The sequence below is a fragment of the Ambystoma mexicanum genome, chromosome 6p (genome assembly GCF_040938575.1).
Source record: "Ambystoma mexicanum isolate Mex_15411 chromosome 6p, UKY_AmexF1_1, whole genome shotgun sequence".
NCBI lineage: Eukaryota > Metazoa > Chordata > Amphibia > Caudata > Ambystomatidae > Ambystoma > Ambystoma mexicanum.
The window spans coordinates 1,310,937,239-1,310,953,802 of NC_090935.1; the positions used below are offsets into that span (position 1 = coordinate 1,310,937,239).

General features: G+C 45.2%; 1 protein-coding gene across 1 annotated transcript in view; it reads right to left on the reverse strand.

Annotated features, from left to right (window-relative positions):
• Nucleotides 1-16,564, reverse strand: part of ADAMTSL1 (ADAMTS like 1) — a 941,617-nt gene that overhangs the window by 528,269 nt on the left and 396,784 nt on the right. The window contains exon 9 of the mRNA XM_069625973.1: nt 16,035-16,173. Coding sequence (XP_069482074.1) covers nt 16,035-16,173 — 139 coding nt within the window. The remainder of the gene's footprint in view (nt 1-16,034; nt 16,174-16,564) is intronic.

Genomic DNA, 16,564 nt, shown 5'->3' on the forward strand with positions numbered 1-16,564 from the left:
GAGAAGAAGATCCGGGGATGGGACTTATCATCATTTTTTGTTAAATGTACCCACTCCGTGGAATAGAGCACATTTTTTGTCAATGGTTGTGCTGACACACATTTGATGTGGACAAGATGAATTATCCAAGACCATGTGGGGCTAATTCATGTGCTACCACATATTGATTGTACTAAAAAGTTTAGTCAAATAAAAGTTTTTAGTGTGAGTGAATGAGGTTGATTGTTTTGAGTTGTAAATGATGGATCGACTGTTGGCGAATGATGGTTGTGTTAGGTTTTTATCACCTGGTGTTTTGTGCTCCTTTGCAATGTTAATGTAATTTAATGTGTGTGTATTAATTAATGATTAATTCATTTTTGAAAATAATGTATCTTAATAAATACATTTTTGATACCTTTAAAAATAAAACAACCTCTGGACAATTTTTCAGTAGATTGCCACAAAAATCTTGCCATGCAAAAATATCGCCTAAAAATTGCCGTTTTTTGTGGCGACATTATTGCATGGAACATGCGGGGGACACCCCCGCAACCCCCAAACTTTATTTTTTGACTTTTTTTTTAAATTTTTTTTTGCCCCTGCCCCCATATATATGGTCACCCAAATAATATCGCCACGACATTTTCCCGGCAATATTATTTACGGTGACCATATATATGGCGATATTATTCCCTGATACCGAATCGTGTGGCTTCAAAGCTCTGCATTTAGATACTGCTACCCACCGGGGTTACCTGTTTGTTCTTACGTAGGTTACTTAATACTCCAGTAAGTGGCCAGAGTCCAGCAGGATGTTTGGTAGAGTGGATGCAGGCAAGGTTTGGCTCTGGGAAACAGCGTCCATATGGTACACCTGATTACTTTTGTAAGCCTAAACATGTCAAACTTTCTTGGTTCTTTATCTGTCCATTTCATTTCATAAATCCATGGAAAAAACTGCCAATCTGTGTTTTGTGCTTTTCTGGCCCGTCATCAAGACTGTGATTTGACAGTATCGCGTTCCTTCATTGACAGATGTTTTTTTAAGTAATTTTTAATGAAATAATTACTTCGAAAAAAAACCATTGAAATATATGGGGCTAAGAGGTTAAAATGATTGGGAGAGGGCTTAGGTAGGGAGAATAGGATTCGGAAGGAGGGCTTGGGGGAAGGACCCCTCAAAACATTTAAAAAACATTTTCCATTCGTTTTTTCGTAGTAATTTCTTCTAAAATAATTAGTTCGAAAAAACCTGTCGATGTAGGGCACTACAAGCCATTACGCCCAGAACTACACAGCTCAAAGCACAAGCTTTGAAATTACAATCTCAATGACATGCCATAAGTGCACAAAATGCACGTAGGCTGTTTATATCGTGGATTTATGAAATAAAATGGAAAAATAATAAACCAAGGAAGAGTGACATGTTTCGTTTCGGTTTACAAAAGTCATCCTGTTTTCCTAGTGCAAAGCTTTGCCTTGAACCACTCTACACTGCTTTACCCTGTCAGAGGGAGGGGTTCTGCTTAAGGCTTTCACAGTTCTATTTGTATTCAACACACAATCCCAGAGAATACAATATTTACGATCTAACTCATTGTTCCAGCAGGAACATCCTCACAAGTGACTCTGAAAGCTTTTCTTCCACCAGAGTCTTTTTTCCAACCAGGAAAATAAACTTGCTAGTACATACTGGTCAACTCATCTTTATTTGCTTCATTTTGAGGGTCTCAACCGCCTAGAATGTATTTCTCCCGCCAAGAAGCTCAATGCCTTTTATAGACGTTAATAGGATCACCTTTAACAGTGCTTGATTTGCCAGGGTGTTTGCCAGGGCTGAGCCCAGGACTTATTTCAGATCACCCTCACTTAATATTTCACTCATTTCAATTATGCTGTGGTGTTTTGGCAACTTTTTCTAACTGCCAACCAGTGTTAATCACGCAACAAGCAACACTAGTGTAAGCTATACCCGTGCTGCTGTGCTAGTTATCCCGTTCCATGAATAACAATGGACCGGAAGGGGGCAAGAGCGGGTGCTCATGCTGCTCACCCCAGCACTAACCTTTAATCACGCTTTTCTACTGCAATGACTGGCCCCACTCCGGCAGCAGTCGCGGTGGCTTAGGCTTTTCATGCATGAAGCAGCCAGGCAACCGCAGTACCAGTGCAGCTCACTAGTTTAGAAGGCAAGCGGACAAGCATATTTGCCTGTATAGGGCTGGCTTTCCTGCACCACTGCAGTGGGTGGGGAGCCGGGAGGGGTCACATGCAGGGCCTTGTTAAGCCGGGCACTTCACGTGTTCCTTCTGGTATGGAGCCAGCATGGGGGGCACTAAAAGATAGGCATGTGCCAGGCCTCCCACTCACTATGTGTTAAACATATAGTGGCAAATGACGGGTCGGTGACATTAGGGGGCAGAGGGGCACCTGGCACAGAGGGAACATGACATCCATCAGCCAGCAGCGCCACAAGATGGGCAAGGCCGGGGAAAAAGCTCCTGCCATAGAGGAGTGCCTGTGCTAAGTGCCGCTCTATAGAGAAGATCTTACTGAGGTGTTTGGCTGGCCAGCAGCACCGTTTAATGGTGATTTCCTCTGCATTTGCCCACCACGTTACTAGAAATAGGAAGCACTTTCACTTTATTTTCTGCAGCTAGCCAGTCAAAAGGTATCATTTCTCACCTATAAAATCAAAGGAAAATGACGATGAGGATAATAGGTTTAGAGAAGCAGTAAAGCATTTGGTGTCTTATATTAAGGCGTAACTACTTATTTGGCAGGCATCACCCTCAATGAACTGGTGAGAGCTGCAGCTGCAACCCCAACTATGATGACAGGGTGGGGAGCAGCAGTGCGTGGGGGTAGCAGTGGGGTTCATGCTGCTGTCCCAATGTGGCACAGGCGTGCTAGAAAATATTTGGGACCTGGCACTGATTTATTTACAAATTAAGCACTGCCTTTTTGCTACAAACCAGAGTCAACCGCGAAACAAAGGTCCATTCTATTATGATGTGATATTTTATTTGTATCGCGCTCGTACACAAGTGTTTCAGAGTCCGACAAGGCAAGGGAGGGGAACAAGGGAAAACACAACAACGATCTTACTAGGCCCAGTGACATTGAGAACATGCAAGTGCATGGGAAAGGGGAACAGTGAAAGGAAGGGGGAGAGTGGAAAGTGCAGAGCAGAGAACAGATAAATAGTAATAAATAAAAATAAATAGTTAATGGAGGCAATAAACAGTGGTAGTGCAGCCAGAAAGTGGCAAGTGCTGTGTTTACGGAAGCAGACTGGGTGAGTCTGAAAAGTGCAGAAAAAGAAGAACAATTAGGGGGTTGGGGGACTGTAAGGGTACAGATACAGTCCCCAGTACAAGGGGTGGCCACGAGGCAGTGCAGGAGAGTGGCAGGTTGAGCAGGTACCTGGGCCCAGGGGACAGAGGGTGGCCAAGTGCACCGTGCCAAGAGAGAGCATATCAGCAGGGGTGAGGGGGAGCAAAGGCAGAAGTAAAGAGGAAGGTCTTGAGGTGCTCCCGGAACCGGAGATGGTTCTCCTCAAGTTTTAGAGTGGCAGGGAGGCTGTTCCAGAGGGAGGCCCCAGCTGAAGACAGATATCTACCCCCTACTTGTTTCTTTGAAAAATGACTGACCCTGAGGGAGTTAGAGGTAGAGGAGCGAAGAGCTCGAGAGGGAAGACATTTGCGGAGGGATAGCTGAAGGTATTTTGGACACAGGCCCCAGAAAGCCGTGTGGACAATGCAGAGGGTTTTGAATTTATTCCTTGCATCCACTGGGAGCCAATGGAGAGATTTCAGAGCTGGAGAGATATGATCCCAGGGCTTGAGGCCAAGGACCGGTCTTGTAGTCCTGTTCTGGATTAGTTGCAGAGGGCGGAGAGTAGAGGCAAGTAGATTTAGAAAGAGGCTGTTACAATAGTCCAACCTAGAGAGAACCAGAGAATGGCAGTTAGGCAATCAGAGATAAGAGAGGGAGAGGCCGAGGGCAGCCTGAAAATGAGTTGAGTGTCGTCAGCGTAGCAATGGAAGTTTGAGCAGAAAATGGCAATGCATTGGGTGAGAGTTGCCAGGTATTGGTTGAAAAGCCAGGGCGAGAGGTTAGACCCCTGGGGAACACCACAGGTAGAGAGGAAGATAGATGATAGGAAGGACCCCAGTTGGACCTGGAAGGGTCGATCAGAGAGAAAAGAGGTCAGCCAGGCCAGAGCCTGATCAGTGATATTCATTGATATTGAATATTGAGTTCATTGATATTGAATTCAACGTCCTTGCCCATCAACACATTTGACTTTGCCCTCCTTGGAGACTCAGCAGGTTGAAAGCTATGTCAGCGCCCTGGGCACTCACACGGTGTGAGGACTTGTTCCACCGGCTCTGACCTACACAGCAGGGGATCTACCAAATGGGCAGCACTGCTTAATGTGAACCTAATTAATCCTTATGTGGCCCTCTAGATGATTTGGGCTACAAATCCTATGATTCTGCATTTCTGAATCTGCTCTCTAGGCTTGATGGGAGTTGAAGTCCAGAACATGCAGGGTGACCAGTGGCGTGTCCACACACACACAAGTCTGAATAGCATTAATTTACTAATTTACTATTTGTCTACACTACCCATATGTACTTTAATTACTAACATTAATGTCTTACATTCCTGTGTTTAAAGTTTTATTGCTAACATTACAGGGTCTTAAATTCCATAGTTTAGGATAATGGGGTGGCACCTGGGGTGGCCAACCAGATTCCAGATGTAGCGTGTGGCACCTCAGACCACTATGGCAGGGTCACATTGACTTGCCTGCTTAATTTGTGCTATACAAAGAACTTTTTATGACAAAATAGACAAATTGGGATTGGGGTTTTCCAGACGTGCAGCTCAGTCAAGCACATGTTATGGACGCCTAACATTAAAACAAGCCGTCCAAGCAGAGCCAATCGACGTGCCATTTTTTGTTGTTGTTGAGGTTACTACCCAGTGAAGTCTTGCTTTCACCCATACCTGCCTAACCTCTGGGATTTTCCGGAGACTCCGGAATTTCAAGCATTTCTCCGGGTCTCTGGAAAAGTTCCTTGAATCTCAGGAATTTTGAGATTCTTTCCGGGTCCCGTCATATTCTCCACCTGATTGGCTACCAGCGGCAGCCAATCAGGTGGAGAATATGACGGACCCGGAAACGGCGCGAAATGTTCGTGCCCACTGCCTGCACCACTATAATAAGAGTGCTTTCAATCCATATCACTGGATTGAAAGCACTATTATTACGGCGACGGTGTCACGTTCATTTTGCTTACCATAGCACTGAAAATAATTCAGTCAATGCTATAGTAAGCACACTGAGGGCGCCGCCGCAGCAATAATAGTGCTTTCAATCCAATGACATGGATTGAAAGCACTATTATTTCGGCGGCGCCGCCTTTGCCTTCATTTTGCTTACTATAGCATTGAATTAATTATTTTCCATGCTATAGTAAGCAAACTGAAGTTTACCTTTTTGACAGGTGGGCGGGGCGTGTGGGCGGGGCCGTGTGCAAATGGGCGGAGTCTTATGTGGCTGTGGGCGGGGCATACATCTCAGGAATTTTCATTTTCAAATGTAGGCAGGTATGCTTTCACCAAAGAACTGCATTTTAATTAGCTTTATGGGGGGCGCGCGGTACCTGAGCCAGCCTCTTCCATTTAGCAGCAGGTTAAGTGCTTGTGCTAAGTAAGGTTAACAAGCAAGGAAGCACGGAACGCAAGTGGGTGTGTTCTGAGGTAAGGGTGAAATGCCACATTCGTGACTGCAGGCTAGCAATGTTTGGGGCCCGTCTGTGGAAAAGATGTTTGTGTCAAATTCTGACAGCAACGACATGGTCGTTCAATTCCTGAAAGTGTAGCATTGCGTAAAACCTGCTCTTGGAGTATGTGAAGAATCTCTCTGCAGGGAAGCGATGTAACACAGCAGACACTAAAAATACTCTAGAGATGGGTAATGGCGTAAGCACTTTCCACTTCGAGGTTATTTCGCCTACACCTATGTATTATTTCTTTAACTTGAACCAGGCACCCAAGTGTATCAGAGCGTTGTACAAGTAAAAGAGGCATACACATTACATGAACAGAAAACTCAAAAAAACACAGCACAAAACGTCAAGAAGAATATACGCCAAATCACAATCAGAAATATTATACAGAAGGATATCCAAAAGGTTCACTAAGAAATGCGAAACCCTTCAAGTGTCAAAACATCTCTCCTATAACCAAGTCTTCTAATATTTTCTAAACTGAAACCGATTTTGGACCTGGCGTAGCCATGTGAGACAAGAGTTCCAGAAGATCACAGAACTCTCAGAAAATGAATGTTTTGAGGTCGTCGCCCACCGAAATATAGGGAACTCTGTCTGTAAAATCACCTGGCTTCCAAGGCCCCTAGAGTCACCAGAGATCACCCGAGCCAAGGGACTGCAGGACTGGATATTCGTGGAATTAGGGGCCTAGGAAGCCACCTGGACCTGAACTCTGTCTCCTAGCAGGAGACAATGCTGGTGAGCTTGGGTAGGGCTATGGGATTGACATTTATGGACCCGTAAACCAACCTAGACGCAGCGTGAAAAATTGTCTTCAGGGGATGGAAAGTGGATAAGGGAAGCCTAGACAAAACGCCGCACCCAATGTCAATACGTGAAATAATGGTGGCTTGAAGTGACAAATAAAAATGAACCGAAGAAACAGAAGGTTTGATAGAGTCAGGATAATGAAGATAGAAAAGAACAGTTTTCACTTTAGCGTCAAAGTAACGGGCAAACCAAAGAAAAGAATAAAGTGAGAAAACAAAAGATTTCACAGAAGAAACAAAAACTAAGGTACTGCTGGGATTGCGGTCTCAAAAAGCCAGGAAAAAATTGAATTCTTGGGTGCTTTGTGGGAAAGCAAAACAAATTCAATCTTTGTTAAGCTTAAACAAATGTGAATATATCCAACTCTCGTTCCCCTGAAGGCAGTCATAGAGACGATGGACATCCCAACTGCATGTGATTTGCAGGTACAGCTCAGTATCATCAGTGTACTGGTACATACAGACGCCCCAACCACCAGCCATATCCATCAGAAGCTCCAAATATAGATTGAAAGGCATGGCTGACAAGATCAACCCGTAGGGCACTGCAAATCGCATAGAGGCATAGCCCGAACTCTCTAAACCCACGACAACCAGCTGTTGACGGCAAGCTCGAAATGACCGGAATAACCCAAGGATTCTCACACGTATGCCCATCCAATATAACGATGCTCAGGAGAACCCAGTGATCGATCAGGACACACGCTGCTGAGAGACCCATCAACACCACAAACAGGAATCGATCCCATATCCAGAACTCAACAGACAAGCTGCAAAGTGGTGATCTCAGTGCTGAAACAAGGGCAGAAGCTGGAATGATGGGGGGCAGGGGGGCAAGAGATGTTGCAATAATAACATTGCATGCTACCGCACAAATATCAGGATTATTCTAATGTTTGCTGTTTTATGTTCCATTTTGAGTATTTGCAATTGACATTGCATCCTATACATGAAGTCTAATGCTGATCTCCTGTGAGGAAAGCACACACAATGTCTATGCTGACCAGAGAAAGGCTGTCAGACTATCAGTTGGCTTCGTCCACATATGTAGGACCCACCTCTTCTATTGCAAGAAAAGCACTGAGATCACTTGCCATGTATTTGTTATTGCCACTTCAGTGCTGCCTCCATGCTGAGAACCTTCATTGCTCCTATGGCAGTGGTGCCAAACGATCATTCCATGGTGTGACGCCACGAGAATGGTCGCTCAGTGCTATGTTATGTTACATTAGGTCATGTTATGGAGCTTTTTTACTACACCAATCACCACCATAGTTACTGGGCTTGAGGTGTGGAGGTCAGAATTGTCAGGTAACATTTTAAGGCATCCCCTACAACCTCCAGGCACGACAATGTCCAAGTGTGCACATTAAAATACATGCGAGCACATGACTTGGACAGTGCCTCATGATCAGACTCTAATGTGCACAGTGTGAGGAATTCGTCCATCCACAGGGTGGGTGTGCGCTCACCTGTTTTTTTTTTATTGTATATGAAATTGATTGAAGGTAGATCAATCTCTCGAAAATGTGTGTGGGGCAAATCCGCACACATTTTCCTATGCTCACTGCATGACATACACATAGACCTGTGTACTCTGGTTGAACACGGCCTACAGACACAGTCCTCCCTGTCATATTTAGTTGGGATCAGACAGATGGAGTACACAATGCATCTCAGAAGGGGGAGGGACAAAACTTTCTTAATGCCCTGTCTGTTTGTCTACCCTCTGCAGCTGGTGGCAGCAATTTACATAATTAGCATAGCAATAGAGTATACAAATGGGGCCTTGCTGCAGAGGCTAAAACAAAGGAGACAGGAAACCCCAACACCTCTTTCATATGCACTGTGTCAACCTGAAGCCAGCTCCCACCCTAAAGCACCAGTGACAGTGAGCTGTCTTGTCTGGTACATGTGTTTACAGCACGCAACCCCTGCAGAGGGAACACATTCAAAGGGTAGGAGTATGTGATTTGATGGAGACAAAGTCTGTTCTCGCCAGAGCTTCAAGGGAGACCTCCCGCTTTAATCAGTAACCACAGAGAGCTCAATAAACCAGAGAGATCCTTTGATCAACAGCAGAAAGGAAGATGGGTGGGACTTAAGTATTACATGTTTTCAACCCTTTACCTTTTCTGTTGCAAAGCACTTTGGTTATGAACTTGTGCATACAGGAGATTGTTGGTGGGGACCCAGCATTGGTTCATTAAGGTAGGCATAGCCTACACCAATCACTGTGGCCCATTCGGCTTTAAAAGAGGGTCAAGCTTTTGGGCCGATCATCTGAAGACTTTGCAAGGAGTGACAAGAAGAACTCAGCATAGGACCCTGGCTGAAGGTACAGTCTGCCTTACAGCTTCCACAAGTGAAGGAAGGCCAGGATTTCCAGAGAGGGAAGCAAGATCCCTCTCCCAGGGAACAGAGAACCCTCCAGCAGCTCCAGAACCGATACCAAGCCAGCACACAGCATGCCCTGTTAGGCTCTGCAAGCAAGCTTCCTAGGTGGGAAGTGCCAGAGAGTCTCTGAACCAAACCAAGGCAAGGCTGGTGCCTGCAACACTCTACTCAGTTTTGGGCTGTCCACCTTAAAGGACGACATAAGCCCAGTGAAGAAGCTAGGAGGAGTGCATCGACAAGCATCAACCAGCGCCCGCCTTAAGTGACATTTTTGAGCCAGTTGAGCCCCTCAGGCTGCAACCGACTGCACCACTGATTACTGTCATGCTGCAGACCTGCCATCTAGTACTGAGACAACAATTCCTGACCCAGAGCTGCCGTGTAGACCAGCCTTCAGTTATCCATCCAGCCTTGCACGATGAACTGCCTGCCGCCAGATACCCGCACCTGTCTCCTGACTTGAACTCTGTTGCAGGAGTTGCAAAGTGCTCTGAAACGGACTCAACCCTGTCAAGCACCAAGAACTTCGACAAGCACAAGGTACTTTTTGGTACTGTCCCCCTGGTCCTTCTCCGAAGGCCCCTAGTGACATGTTATGACCCATTGCTCCCTTTGTGCTGAAGCCAACTATCCTTGAACTATTGCGATTAATTACTTTACCAACTACCCTCCTGTCAGAATCCTGAGTGCATCCCTTTTCCTTCTTGAAACTGTCTGTCCTCTGCATTCCTTTACCAGGTGGGTTGTATTTTGTAGTGTGCTAGAACTGTCTGTTGAATAATAATAAAGTAGACATTTTTATACAACCTTGACCAGACAGTCCCTTTTATCATTGGGTAATAATTGTATTTTCGCTGTGTTGCAACTAACCAACGATCCACGACCTTGCAGAGATAAGCCTGCCGTTCCATCCACATTACCAAAATTGGACAAGGAGGTCTATAATTTGCTTGTGTTTCCAATCTGTTCGGATCCCTTCTAGTGTATTAGAGGTGTGGGGTTGATTGATCGTTTAGAAACCGATATTCATCCCTGGACCACTGGTGCCCCGGAAGTTGATTCGTGACACACAGGCACTGGAATTCCTGGTAAGTGGGGTTTATTGATGTTCATATTTTTATAGAAGAGAAAAGAGTGGATGCATTTCCTGGATTTGAGTAGATAAATTACCTTATGTATTTTGATCACCCTAGAGTGCTGTCCTCTCTATGCAAGATAGTCCCACGATATATTTTTATGTACTTTATTCCTTGACATTCTAGGTTTCAGTGATTAATTAAAATGGACCACTGTTGACGTTTAAGTCTCACAATTTGAGGCTTTTTCCGTGCAAAACAGAAGCGCTTGTTTCTGCACGCACGGCAGGAAGTTAAGGAACTACAGTTCCCATACTTTCTGTAGTTCTCTGCAGGCTAAATTTGGTAGGCAGGCGCGATCGGGTCGGTTTGTGCCTTTAAATTGACCTACCTCCATATGCCTGTTGATAGCTTGCCACCTTGTTTCTCTGCCTCTCACGTTGTACTCTTTTAACTTACTGTTTTACTTATTGACTTGCTGCGTTTTTATCATTTTTATCATTGCCTGCTTTTTATCTCCACACCTTTGCTTGTTGCCCCCTGTGAATTTCCATCTGCATGTGTAGATTTTAATTTCCGTGCAAATAGAAACAGAAACGCTTGTTTCTGCATGCATGGCAGGAAGTTAATGAACTACAGTTCCCATACTTCCTGTAGTTCTCTGCAGGCTAAATTTGGTACACCTGGTGCGAACGGGCCGGTTTGTGCCGTTTCATGCAAGGGAGGGAAGGAGGTCGTACGCTGCGTTCTTAGCCCAGGTGGGTGTTATCTCCCTACATTTTTACAATCCTGCACAAATTATTTATACCAGAAATCCAGGCAATAATGTCACGCAATGATCTCATCAGGCGCATTCAGCTAACCCAGCAAATTAGGCTGCAAGCTAAAATACCCGACCGCTCGATAGACTCCTCGCACTCATGGGGGAATCTCCTCGATCAATGATGGGTCTGAGTGAGCCCGTTATAACAGAGTCGGCGGAGGACGCCGACAATGATCTAAACATTTCTGAGGTTTTGAATTGTTATCCCAGTACAAGCACATCACTGAAAAGTGAAAACAGTGTATTAAACACCTGTTCCTTAGCCGGTCATGCTACTGTGGTAGCAGATTATATACTGTCGGCTGATGTGGATATAATGCTTCTGACTGAGACCTGGCTCTGTGAGGCCAACTTACACTCTCTACAGCCAGCCACTCCTATGGGTTACAGAGCCCTGCATGCGGACCGTATTGGACAAAAGGGCGAGGGTCTAGCCATCATTTTTAAAGACAATCTTAACTTCTTTATATCTAGTATACCGACACTGAATGCTTGCGAGGGCCTATTAGGCTACCTTTACTTTAGCCCTACCACTACTCTCAGTCTCCTTATCCTCTACCGTCCCCAACCACTTTGCCAGATTTCCGGGACCCGGTTTTGGCATTCCTGGGCCCCCACATAAAACCGCAGACCCCATTTATAGTAGCACGAGATTTGAACCTGTGGGCCAACAATTCCACTGACTTGGAGGCCGGCATTTTGCTGAACCTTTTGGAGAGTGTTGGTTTCAAACAATGTGTCACCGTCTCTTCTCATCACGGTTGCAATACACTAAACTGGATATTGTCCAGAAATCAAATCATCTCACTTACAGAAGTCGAAGCCTGTTGTTGGTCTGACCACCACTTTATCTCCTTCTCGCTTCTTGCACCAGGTTCTGTCACGAAACGAGCATGCGCACGTGTAAAACCTATCCTGCGCATATATATTCGTAATGTCTCCCATGAGGCTTTTCCATCTATTACCTAGCCCCAACTTTTGGCGATTGAAGAAAATGGCTCACTGGATTCTTACACTGCTCAATTACACAATATTCTAAATCTTGCCTTTGATAACTTAGCACCACTAAAATCCAGCCACGAAAAAAGAGATACACCAAACTATGTTACTTATACTAGTGTCATGCAGCGCCCTTGTCGTGGAGAAGAAAAAGATTACACAATGCCTCTTATTCTCCAAATTGTAAGCTTTGAGCTTTTAATTGTACATGAAATCAAGGCGTGCCCCCCCATGTGATCGTCATGTACAATTAAAAGCTCAAAGCTTACAATTTGGAGAATAAGAGGCATTGTGTGATCTTCTTTTTCTTCTCCACGACAAGGGTGCTGCATGACACTAGTATAAGTAACATAGTTTGGTGTATCCTGAATTTAAACGGAGTGAGGGAGCCAAGGAAACTCCGTTGTTACAGTCATGCAACGTGACTTGTCCGTCAGCAATCATTAAGGAAAGGGTGCTCAGCTCCACCTGGAAGGGAACCCAACAAAATAGGCTCCTCACACACAAAGGACAGAAAAAAAAGACATACATCTTATTGCCAGTCAGTGGTCCTCTCGCGACGTCCTGGCAGGTAGACAGCTCAAACAAGCGGCTGAAAGAGGATGGCAGAAGTGCCCTAACAAAAACACCTTGGCCCTTTACAAAGAGGCAGCCAAGTACAACAAGGATGTCATCCTGGGAGCAAAAAAAGCAAAACTGGGGGAGCGCATTCTGGGAGCCAGATCTAGCACCAGAGAGCTGTTAAACATTTTAGGAGTGCTCAAGGGGAAAACCCAGGAACCTCAGCCACTTGTGAATGACGCATGGTGTCAGAAAATGCACAACAGAGTCGTGCCAAAGGTTAAACAGCACCAAGGGCCCATACCGCCAAATCCCCATAATCGTCATGTGACCAGTGTAGCATCTGGTGTAGAAGCTATGACTGTCAGCAGTGATGAGAAAAGCGATGAAGATGCCTTCTCGTTCCGGCAGGTTACAGTTGAGGAAATGTCATCAATTGTCGAAAACCTCAAACTCACCTCTTGTAAGAGTGACATAGTCCCTGCATCTATGTTTAAAAAATATTTTCCAAGCATAGCTGCCTCAGTTACAACTTTTATACACTGTTCCTTTCAGGAAGGGACAGTTCCAGAATGTATCAAGGAAGCTTGGATTATCCCCCCTACTGAAAAAGGAAGGGTTAGATCCACAGGAACCTTTAAACTATCATTCCATAACTAATGTCCCCTTCCCACCTCAGTATCATTGATAAAGTTGCCTGCATACAATATGATACTTTTGTTGAGGAGTGGGGCATCCTGTCCAATGGACAATCTGGTTTTCGGAAAAATCATGGAATGGAAACGGCACTTGTGAATGTTAAATCCATGCTAACCGTAATTGTTGATCAAGGCAAAGTGGCTATGTTACTGCTGTTGGACCTATCGGCCGCATTCAATCTTGTTGATCATGATAGGCTGGTGGACAGGCTCATTGAGGTGGGCAGATGCTCTAAACCAGCAGCAAATTGGTTTAGATCCTTTTTGGGACCCAGAAGAGCTATGGTAGCTCATGGAGACTTCAAGTCAGAAGAGGTTGGCCTTAGTTGTGTTGTGCCCCAAGATTCCAGCATATCCCTGCTGCGATATAACATCTACTCTAAGCCCTGTTTTGATTTCCTGGATGGTCTGGGTGTCAAATATGCAAATTATGCTGACGACACCCAGATTGTCCTCGAACTTACATGCTCTTATGAAGTGGACTCTTTGCTGGTTACCAGAGTTTTTGACGCCATTAAAACCTTGATGAGAGACAACTTCTTGGCACTAAATGACAAGAAGACGGAGAGCTTGCTTGTAGGCAGTGCGGCTAAACTAAAGACTCTAGACCCCACTACAGAGCATTCCAAGTTGGAGGAGCCACTTTTCAGGTCTGTAGCCATGTCAAGACGTTGGGAGTCGTCTTTGACCACAACCTAACCTTTGACAAACATATTTCCCATGTAAGTTCCAGTTGCGCGTACACACAAATCATCTGCTGTGGCAGATTCAACCTTATCTTTCAGAGGTTAACAGAGCCCCAATAGCTACAGCCACCATTAACTTGAAGCTTGACTACTGCAACGGATTACTGGTTGGCACTACAATGGCCAACATAAAGAAACTGCAGACAATCCAGAACAGCGCAGTCAGAGCATTTTGTGGCATAGGATGCAGGGACCATGTATCCAACGCCCGGAGGAAGCTGCACTGGTTCCCCATTCATCAAAGGGTCTAGTCTAAAGCATCCTGCCTGGTATACAAGTGCCTTGCAGGCACTGCATCTAGGTATCTTCAGTCACGTATTAAAAGACTGCCACACAGACGAACCCTATGCTCCAACGACAAGGACCGTTTACTACAACCACGTTTTAAATTAAACACATATGGTGACCTGAGCTTTAATGCCTGGGGACCAAGGGTCTTGAACAACCGCCCCATTTCTATCAGGCAACTGCCGTCGTCCACCCAATTCAGGAGAGTCCTCAAAAGCCATCTGTTCGATGGAGGCTTCCCCGACTCAACCCTTACAAACCATGGACCAGACAGTATCTTAGTGTATTCCTCCCACCCCGGCTTTCTGTTTGTCTGTTTGTACTGTTTGTGAGTACTCTGAGGCCTGCGGGAAAGTTGGGGCTTTATAAAAAATGTCAGAATAAAATTAATCACGAAGAATGACTTTCCTTCCCTCCAGGACCATGTTGATCTAACGGTTGTATAATTTAAAAAGGTCAATTAGGACACATATGTGGGGGGAAACCCCCCGCAAACCCCTGGCAACCCCCACCCAATCCCCTTATATTATTTATAATCAAACACCAACCCAATACATATATAAAATAGCTGAAATAATATAAACAATATAGACAATTGTGCAGAAGGCCCATTAGGACCTCTATAATTAGGTCAATTAGGCCAAAAGGTCAGTTGTAAAAGGTCAATTTGGGTAATACCGATCCAACCACTACTTTCGTAACCATGTCAACCTCGCCACTAAACTATTTGATTACCAATATACATATTAAGTGACGCAAGAAGCATGGTAAGCAACTTGGCGCCACCAGATATCAGCGAGAACACAATACTCGTTTGTTCCGTAGCTTGAATCACAAATCATGAGTTGAAGCAGTTAACCATCTTAGCACTCCATATTATGTTTTCTCTCTGATATCCCTCACTCTAAGGCTCTACCTCCTTACAGGGCTTATGCACTTTCTCACCAATTTGCCCAATGTAAACATGAACTTGCCCAAGAAGGCCATCCTATTTCATCCAAACCTCTGATATATAGGCGCTCATGTTCGATGTTGCGTAACATAAGCAACAAGCATAAAAGCCTTGCATATTTTCATTCATTTGTATGGCAGAGAGGAGGGGCAGAACGCAACTTCTGTTTCCACTTCCTCCCATCCACTCCATCATACAAATGCCACCATGCCAGTGCTAATTCTGGCGTTCCCTTTGGAGCCCGCCGGCTTTATTTACCAACATAAAGCAGGCGGACTCCATAGGAATCCATTGTGAACGCTGCCTACCATGCCAACATAGTAGACACCGTTTACAATTAAACGCTTCATACCATGCTCGTGTGGCAGGCAGCATTTACAAATAAATGCTGCCTACCATGAGAGCATAGCAGGCATTGTTGACTCTTTTGCACGGCGGAGTGCAAATGTGCAGCGCAAAAGGCGGCGTGTACATGTGTACGCCGTCTTTTGCCCTGCACATTTGCATTCCACCGTGCAAATGTCCAACATTTGACAGGGGGGTAACGGCTCCCTGCCCCCAAATTATGAGCGCCATGAAAATGTGCTCCAGAGTGTTCAGTTTCCATTAACAAGGGTCCACTGCTTCATGAAACATATATGTAATTAAAGATTTTAAAAAAATCGTGGAAACAGAAGGGGAGTGTATCTGTGTCTGGGCAATGCCCAGAAGAAAATATCTGCGCACACAGAAAAGAAGCGATGGAGGAAAGACGAGACAAAGGGGACCATTGAAGGGTTAAAGGGAGGGAGGCCATCTTAAGAAGTGATTGCGTTAATGATATTTAAACTTAAATTATGTGACCCGGTTTCCGTTCACTCGAGGCATGACTGCTGCTCCTGACTGGACTGACTGACCTGGCGAGGCAGGGGTCCATGTTGCACTCCTGAAGCTTTGGTTTTGGTTTCACATTTTCAGGGTAGTAGTGACAGTACTGGTCGGCCACCACCCGACCGCTCCTCAGGTCGTAGCACTCTGCCGAGGTGAGCTGGTAGCCTGCAACATGAACACATCAGGGTTAGTGCACCTTTTATGCAGAGTGCTGATGGAGCCGCCTTGTTCATTTCCAACAATCAGAAACCAAAGTCTGCACACAATTGTAGAATACACCATTCCATGCCAGAGCCGGCACTGGGGACCCAAACACTCATTCAGTAATGCGTGGCAGCCTGGCAGGGTCGAAGTGTACTTAAGGAAGACATAGCGCATTGCACCGCTGTTCACACGGCCTTGCACAAAAACCCAACATAGCTATGTCATGCCTTTCAATTGGGTGACTATGCACAATATCACACCTTGAGTAACAGAGAGGTATAGAATAGGCTGCCCAGTGGCGATTTCCTGGGAGCAGTCAATGTGTAGCTGCACATCGTTGCCTTGTCTGTTT